General features: G+C 51.8%; 1 protein-coding gene across 1 annotated transcript; it reads right to left on the reverse strand.

Moving 5' to 3' along the window:
* Positions 1-634: 634 nt before the first annotated feature.
* Marcks (myristoylated alanine rich protein kinase C substrate) lies at positions 635-8,108 on the reverse strand. The gene is made up of 2 exons (XM_021639352.2): positions 5,683-8,108; positions 635-4,216 (listed from the first exon to the last, which is right to left on the reverse strand). Exons 1-2 carry the CDS (start codon positions 5,782-5,784, stop codon positions 3,404-3,406), a joined length of 915 nt encoding a protein of 304 aa, XP_021495027.2. The 5' UTR covers positions 5,785-8,108; the 3' UTR covers positions 635-3,403.
* Between the last annotated feature and the right edge of the window lie 711 nt (positions 8,109-8,819).

The following is an 8,819-nucleotide window of genomic DNA, read 5'->3' on the forward strand; positions in this document are numbered from 1 at the left end:
TCCAACTTAAATTCCTACTAAGAAATGAAAGGTGGGTGGATTTGTTTGCTACAACCTGCTTTGAGTACCTCCACTTGTCTGGGAATCAGAGATGGGAAAATGTTTGGGTTGCAGTGAATGATTAAAAATAAGATGGAGCCTCGAAGCCCAGCTGTTTAGCCAATTGTTCTTCAGCACGTTCAAATTTAAGTACAGTGTAAATATTGAACTAGATACATCTCACTCCCTCCAACTCCTAAAGGATCTCTTTAAAGTGTGCTTGGGGGACCCACTCCGTTAATCCAGGCACTGGCAGGAGGGTTGCCTGTTCAAGACTAACCTGAGTCACATGGTGAACCAGTGTCAAGGAACTAACAACAGTTCAGGCACGTTCTAAGTACAATACCAAGCATGTCTTGTCTAAATCCTAAACTGAGCCCTCATAACACCTTTAACACATTTCTTCTCTAAAAATTGAAATAAAAAATAAAATTTGTAGAACACCCTATTTTAGCAGGCTTGATGATATCAACTGGTAAAACTTTATTTTTACAAGCAATAGGAACTGGACCAAATGATTATTATAATCAAGTGTTTCATGACCACAGCAAATGCCACTGTACACACTGCCAATACAGACTTAATAACACGATACTGAACTGTACAAGAGTTATTTATTTTCCTTAATCTCAAAGCTATTTTTAGTAGTACAAAAAGCCATATTAACAATTTTTTTTCCATTAGAAAACAATAGGATGTACAAAACTTTGGATGAAAAGTATGTCAAATTGCATTTAGCCACCTGGAGAAAAATCCACCACTCCATCAATGCCACCCAAAGTGTTTTAGGCAGTGATTAAAAATCAAAATAATGCATCTCAATAAATCCCAGCTGTTAAAAGAACAAACCTAGCAATATAGAATAGTTTTCTACACAGTTTTTTTAACTACTCACTTCAGGAGTTATTTTTTTTAATCCATTTCAATTGATTCCTACTGCATACCAGGCACCATATTTGGCCAACTAGGGGTTTTTGAACAAGTTGGTTAAAGTGGGGAAAAGTCCCAAATATCAGTCCTTTGGTTACCAGGTTTGATTTTAATCTTCCAAAAATCAAGAAACTCAGGATCAAGTATACTCTTCCAAATGTTACATGGTTTCATTAGAGGGAGAGAGTGTTTAGAAAGAAAAAGAAGCATTAATTTTGTTCCATTATTTCAATTAGAGGAGCATTATCAAAAAGCTAATGCTGTTATTTTTTTCTTTTAATACAATATGCTATTGAGGAGCCACCACAGGTGTGGGTCAACTTTCTCCTGAACCCCACCGTGCACCCTTGGTCAAGAGAGCACAACAGGTGGGCTATTGCTCATTTAATAAAGCAATGGTAACAAAACAAAGCAAAAACCAGTTTAGCATCCAGTAAAATTATCCAGTTATGAAATGGGAAGTAAGCAGAAAGTAAACTAGTAAGGATTAATATATAATTATCTTCTCCTTCGAATAACAAGATGCTAACACTTTGATTAAAAATAAAAGCTTCAGCTATGCTAATGGTCCATAGACTGATAATGCTGTCCATTCAATGCCATTCCTTCCTGATAGAAACCTGTCCTTAAACAACAACCTGAAAATCAGTCAGATGCTAAGGCTTATTCTAGCAGGTAATACACCGTCAACATTTGAACATGTTTGGCTATCTTTTCATGACTTTTGTGCAGTCTGAACTCAACACTCTTACTGATTATAAAGGCTCTGGACCTGCATGACAAGAAAATGGTTTATAAAACGGTCTCATAAGACATTTTAAATAGTCTTAGGGTCAAGCCACTTTTATCTTAAATGACTTAATCTGGCATGCTCTAACTACAGTAAAAGAAATCTTCCGTTTCTAAATGCAAATTAAAAGCAGATAAATGATTAACAGTTGACACGGTATATAAGACCTTCCTACGTATGAAATCTGACACGGCTAATTATGAATTTCAGAGCTTGAAAACTTCCTATCAAAAACCACAGCCAAATGTGCTTTTGATGGCATGCAAGGTCTTCCTCAAAATTAACCTAAGACCTAGAAGTCAGCCTCAGAACATAAAAAAACACAACAAATTTGTACATTTTATTCACATTTATTTTTTTTTGCTTTTAGTGTGCTCACAGAAAATTAGAACACCTTAAGCAGGAGTTGAATAGCAATGTTTGTAAGCAAAGTTACATTCCAGCTCTATGTCAAATTGGTCAAAGCTCCTCCGGTATTTACAAAACACGACAGACGAGATGCTACACAAAACCATTGCATCTGAATATTTGTTTTTCCTTTATTCTCAAAGACAACTGGAAAAAAAAAAAAAAAGCCTTGTCTGCTGTAATCAAAAACATACCACAGTATAAACAGTAACCATTCCACGTATCACAGCTTGGTTGAGTTTAAAATTTGTGTTTAAAAGGTCCAAGATGACTGCAGTTTTACAAAAATGGGCAGGGTGGAGAGTTGCAAACCTCATGTGCTTCTGAAGGGTATCAAGATTTGTTTTTATACAATAGTCACAGTTAAAAACACCCTGCTGGTAATACATAATTACACTTTATTAAGGTCATAAACCAGCAATAAACAATAAAGCCTATACAACTTGTAATTCTACTTAATCACTGACTGGTACAGCTAACAGGAGATAAGCAAGAAGTCCTATGGTTTAGATGAACTCCTAAGACTATGATCGTTTTTTTTTTTTGTTTTTTTTAAGATCTTGGGTATTGGTGTCTTTATTTTTTTCTTTCCTTCTTATTCAAAACTTGTAGTGTTGTAAACCTGCCTCACAAAATACATCGTAATAACTTTTCTTTAAAAAAAAAAAGAAAAAGAAAAAAAAGAAAAAGAAAATCCCTAAGCCTTTACACCGTCATTTTAGTGGCATATTATCTTAGCATGGTTATGCACTGTCTCCATTTCCCATAGTGGCCCCTATCACTTCATCTGATAACTCCTTTTTGACCCACCCATCTCCTTCATATATGGGCACGTCCATAGATCTGACAAAGAAAGTTTACATTTTTTTTAATAAAGATGCAAAGTATGCAAAAAACATTAATACTGATGCAAAAGAAAAATTTAAAAAAAAAAAGAAAAGAAAAAAGAAGGCGGAGGAAGCTGTCTTAAACTGTCCTCAACCTGTCGGAATGGTGGTAACAACGATTTGAGAAGGGAATCTGTGGGGAGGGGACTTAAAAAAAAAGAGAACAAACAAAATTTGCTGCTTTAAAAAAAAAATGCAAAATTAAAAGGAAAAGACGTCTTAAAAAAAAAAAAATCAATCCCTGGTTGTAGACAAGTTCTCCAAAACCAGTACCTGGCACCACTCCAACAAACAAACTGGGGGGGCGTGGGGGAGGGGAGGAAAAGTTCTTCGATTACGTCAAGGCCGCTTACTCGGCCGCCGCGGGCGCGGGCGCGGGGGGCGCCTCCGGACTGCACTCGGGCTGCGGCTCCGGCGACGCGGCGGGGGCTGCGGACGCGGCGGGCTCGTCCGCCGGCGCCTCCTGCTCAGGCGCGGCGGCGGCGGCGGCGGGCGCGTCGCCGGCCGCGGGCTCCGCGGGCTGCTCCCCGCCGACCTCCGACGGCTCCTCGGCCTGCGGCTCGCCGGCCGCGGGCTGCTCGGGCTGCTCGGGCTCGGCCGCCGCCGCCGCCGCCTCCCGGGGCTCTCCGGCCTCGGCGCCCGCCCCGCCCGCCTGCTCCCCGGGGGCCGCCGCCGCCGCCGCGTCGCCCGCCGCGGCCTCGTCCTTGGCGCCGTCGGCGGCGGCGCCCTCGGCCTCAGCGCCCTCGCCCGCCTCCTTCTTGGTCTTCTTGAAGGAGAAGCCGCTCAGCTTGAAGGACTTCTTGAAGGAAAAGCGCTTCTTTTTTTTTTTCGGCGTCTCGCCGCTCGGCGACGCCGCCGCCCCGTCCTCCGCCTTGGGCGACGACGTGGAGGAGGCGGACGCGGCCTCGGCCTCGGCGGCGGGCGAGCCGGGCTCGGCGGGCTCGGCCTCGGCGGCCTCCTTCTCCGCCGCGCCCCCGGCAGCCGGCTCGGGGGCGGCGGCCGCCTCGTCCTGGTCGGCCGCGGCGGGGGCTGCGGGGCCGCCGCTCGCCGGCTCCTCCTTGTCGGCGGCCGGGGCGCTGCCGTTGGCCTGCAGCTCCTCCTTGGCGCCCGGCTCGGCGGCCGCGGGCGACGCGTCCCCGTTTACCTTGACGTGGCCGTTCTCCTGCGGGACAGACACATGGAAGAAAAACAAAAAACACACAAATCCGGCAAGGGTCACTCGGGGCGGCCGTGGCGGCGCCGTCCCCCCCCCCCCCGACCCCACGCGCCCCGGGGGCCGCGGCCGGGGCGAAGCCCGTGGAGGAGCCCGCGCATCCCCGGCGAGCCACGCTCCCGGGACCCCCGGGCGGCGCCGGCAGGGGGCGCTGCTCCTCCACGGCAGCGAGCGGGGCGCGGGCGGGCGCGCTCGGGGGCGGGGCCACCCCGCCCTGCCCAGCCGGGCCCTGCCCGCAGGCCGAGGCGCCCCCGAGCCCGGATCGCGCAGCCCCGGAGTCCGCAAACAAAGCTCGGGTGGCTGCCTGGCTGGGGGCTCGGCCTCTCCGAGGCTCCTACACCAGCAGGCCCCGGGGTTGGGGGGAAAAAAAAAACCCGTGATTTCTGAAGTCTCGCCTCTGCTCCCACGCCCACCTTCGCCCAGGATCCTGCAAACCCGGGGCGCGCCCGGGCAGCTCCTTTTGCATTTTTTAACGGGTCTAAAAAGCCTCCTGACAGAGCCGGTCTTGCCCCAGTGGGTTCGGGGCAGGCGAAGGCTGCACACGGCCTTTGCTCTAGGAAAAGAGGCGTGGTGGGCGCCCGGTGTTTGTGAGGCAGCCACCCGTGGCCGACCTCTTGAGCCCACCCAACCGTGGCTCTCTGCCTGGGTCGCCTCTGCACGGGGGCGACCCTCGAGGGTGGCCGAGGTGCCACCCACACGAAACCAAAACACCCTAGCTGCCCCCTCCCGGCAGTCAGGGAAGGGTCTTTCAAAAACCCACCACACCAGGACACCGTTTAAAAAGTCCTACGGGTGTGTGATTACACAGAGCCGTGGAAAAGCACTTGGAGAGGCCGCCTGCCCGCCTGTAACCCGCCACCTTTCCAAGAACCCAGGCGCGCTGCCCCTGGACCCAGTAACCCAAGTCCTCCCGGCTGGCCTTCCCTCCCCCGCCATCCGCCACGGCTCCCCTCGGCTACACACACATCCACACACGGGCGCGCGCACACACAGCCACGCCGGAGACCTCCAAGGCGGCCCAGCCTCGACCACAAGCACGAAACCCACCCCGAACACCACCACACCACCGTGGCCCCAAACACCGATGCAAGCCGGAGGGGCTTGGGGTCGGGGGTGGGGGCCCTAGCTAGTCACGTTCAGCCGTTCTCCAAACCACGCCATTTTAGTCGGTTTATCACTCTTCCCCCTGGTGCACCCAGGGCTCGGCCAGGAGCCCCGGGAACCACTCCTCTGGGTGGGGGCAGGGGGTACCCTTCCCATGAAAAATTGACAATCCGGGCTACCGTCTCCTATTCAACTTCCAGACGAGGATCTCGCCACGCTCCTCTCCCCGGGCGCGACCGCAGGGGAAGGCGAGGCCGTCCGGCTTAGAGAGAGAGACCCGCGGAATGCCCAGACCCACAGGTAGAATTTACCTGCCCGTTCGCTTTGGAAGGCGACGAGGCCACGGCCGCCTCCCCGGGCCTCTCCGCGGCGGCTTCTCCCTTCGCTGCGGTCTTGGAGAACTGGGCACCCATGCTGGCTTCTTCAACAAAGAAACTCCACAGATCCAAGAGGGGAAACAAAGAGCCTTGGGTCGGTGGAACGACGACGGGGCGAGCAGCAGCGGCGGCGGCGGCAGCAACGGCGGCGGCGGCACACACACACCGGAGGGAGGGGGTGGGGGTGGCGAGGAGGACAGAAGATAGCCGATTAAATACACTCCGGAGGAAAAAATTTCAGTCGAAGAGATCAGAGAAAAAAAAAAAAAAGCAAAGCAGCCTCGCAGGAAGGAGGGGAAAAAGGTGGAAAAGTCGAGCACGCACCAAAAAAAAAAAAAGAGCCCAAGTGTAGATCTTTTTTTTTCTTTTAAAGAAGTAATAAAAAAAAAATCCCAGATTTGTAGCCGCACTGTAGACAAGAGGAAAATGGAGAAATCTCCCTGGTTGCTAATAAGATGCGGGGTCCAACGCCCAAGTGCACAGATGAATGGGCTCGCGGGCGCTGACGCGGCCCCCGCGCGCGCCGGCCAATCCGCGCGCCGCACACAAAGCGCGGGGCGGGGCCTGCGCTCCGGGCGAACAATGGAGCCGCGCTCTGCCGAGCGGTTTGAAAATCAGCCCCGGACCGAGAATTAATGTCCTCCAAATAAATAAATCAATTAAAAAAAAAATAACGTGCCTCCCGTCTCCCCTCGGCCTGCAAATAACAGTGCGTCTCTTGATTGGCTTGCTTTGTTTGGAATTAATTAACACGGAGGGGGTGCTCACGGATGGGGGGCGGGGGGCGGAGAGAGCTTTAACTTGACTCGCAGTGACTCCTGCCTGTCTCTCTCCGTGTCTGTCTCCAGCCACTCTCTCCCCTCCCCCACCTTCCCCGTGTGTTTACGTGTGTGAGTGTGTATTCGGGTGTTAAAGACAATGGGTAGGATTTGGGTGCTCGCAGCATATTTTTTTTCTCCGCCTTCCATATGGGTTTCACATATAGTCGCAAGAGTTTTTTTTTTTTTTTTTCGGTTTTGTTTTTAGGGTTTTTTTTTTTTAACTGCTGTAATTATTAGATCGTCCCACACTGAAAGGTATTTAAACCACGAAGATCGAATTTCCTCTAGCGAGATCTCCAGTTGGAATTAGGTCTGTAGGCCAGATGTGGGAAATGCAAAAGCAGCAAACAGCCTAAGCCACGCTCCCTTCCCTCTTCCACGGGCGTGAAATAAAATATTTTGAGACTGGTCCTTGGAGCGCCTCAAATCCCGTCTCCCCGGCCATTCCAATTAGCGATCGGTTTTCACCAAAACACAGCGAGGACCATTTGCAGAAGATCGAAACTGCTTGCGTTTTATCAGTGCCTGAAACGACGTGATTCATTTTCCTCTGCGGTAAAGCCAGACCGAGCCTTGAGTGTTCGCATCCATATTTCCAGTCGGGAGGCTGCTCCTCTCGTCGACCCCGGCTGCTTTCAGAGCCTGCTGCCCACAGCGGAGGGACTCTGGTTTTGAACCTGTGAGTGCGCGGCAGCAAGTGTGCTCCTGGAAGGGAGGCAGCCGCGAGGAAATTCTAAGAGACCGATTCCGAGTCTCAGAAGAAACCGCTTGCAGTGTTGAGAGACAGCAAGAAAAATCCCTGGAGACTCCACGTCTAACTCGGGCTAAAGTCTACAGCGATGTGTAGGATCTCTCTCTCTTGCTCGCTCTCTCTGTCTCTGTCTCTGTCTCTGTCTCTCTCTCTCTCTCTGTCTCTACAGCCCTTGCCACCGAAGTATCTGAAAGACAAGGCGCCCATTTAATGTGTCTTGCAGGGAGAGAGGACAGAGGTGCAGCTTAATAAACATTTCTCTGCCACCCACATTTTCACTCACGGGGAAAAAAAAAAAAGCCAAACCATCTTTTGTCGTTTGCATTTAGTGACCGAGCAACGCGGACGACGGAAGCGAGAAGCAGTCGAGGGAATGGCTCATTTCTCTTGGTGTTGGCTCGGAATTGTCAAACAGTTTTATTTTCTGTTCATTGTAGGGAAATAGGTCACACTCTGAGTGAGAAAGGACAGTTGGTTCAAGCCAATAACCCTTTGTTCAAGGGCTGCTTGACAGTCACTGAGCAGGACACCGTTGCGCGAAGTTTCATATCCTGACTGTCCAGTTCCTTTAGATACATTATTCGGTCCCGAAAGCCATAGTCCACGGAGCAGCTGGAAGGACCATTTCGTCGAAACGCCTCTTGCCAACCAACGTGTTAGTACCCGTCAGGAAGCCTGCTGGCCTGGCCCGAGACCCCAGCCGCCAGGATGGACGCGAATCCCTCATTAGCAGTTTCCAGCTTGAAAAGCCAACTGGGCTGATCCAACGCCACCATCCAGGAGATTCCCAAAAGCTCAAAAGGCAATCTGTGCCCCCTCTCCCCCGACTCCCAACACCCACGGGAACCTTGCCCCTTCCTCTGCGTCTCCCTCCGGTTTTAAATTGGGGTGATTGCTAGTTCGCTTTCGGATTTTTCTCCCAGACATTCGGGGGCTGCTTTTATGGCTCCTTTGTTAACGGGCTGTCGTGCAGCTTTCCCCCCTTTTCTTTCCCCAATGCCTATTTGCCCGGTATCGGCTCGTCTCCCCGGCAACCGCGGGGAAGATTCGGAGCCCGCGGCGCCGGGAGGGGGAAGGGGCGGAGCCCGGCGGGGTGGGGGCGGGGAAGGGCGCGAGCGGAGGGGCGGAGGGAGCGGGGCTGGAGGAGACCCCGGCACTCACGCGGAGCAGATGGCCGCGCCGAGGCGGAGCCGTAAAGCGTCAGGGGAGCGAGGGAACCAATCGGCCCCTGCAGCAGCGCGGGAGCTAGCCAAAGAGTGTAAACACGCGGGCTGTTCCCCTGCGGTCCCTACTTTGCAGCTGAAGACGTGATTTCCTTTGCATAAGAAAATGCATTACCAGTGTGTTTGGAAAGCTGGCGGTCCCCGGGGGAGCGGGTGGGGAGGCGGGTTTGGGCGGTGCTCTAGGCCTCGCTCTCCCCTTCCAGCCGCTCCCACCCACCCCAGGCACCCACTAAGCCTGGCGGGGATGGAGGAGAGGCGGGTGGCTGGGCGAGGGGG

The sequence above is a fragment of the Meriones unguiculatus genome, chromosome 20 (genome assembly GCF_030254825.1).
Source record: "Meriones unguiculatus strain TT.TT164.6M chromosome 20, Bangor_MerUng_6.1, whole genome shotgun sequence".
In the NCBI taxonomy this organism is placed as follows: domain Eukaryota; kingdom Metazoa; phylum Chordata; class Mammalia; order Rodentia; family Muridae; genus Meriones; species Meriones unguiculatus.

What these genes read in the sequence shown, in the direction of transcription:
- Marcks (XM_021639352.2), bottom strand. Translation starts at nt 5,784, where the DNA reads ATGGGTGCCCAGTTCTCCAAGACCGCAGCGAAGGGAGAAGCCGCCGCG. An exon ending in CTTCCAAAGCGAACGGGCAG is followed by an intron (nt 4,217 to 5,682) that starts GTAAATTCTACC and finishes TCTGTCCCGCAG; the next exon opens with GAGAACGGCCACGTCAAGGT.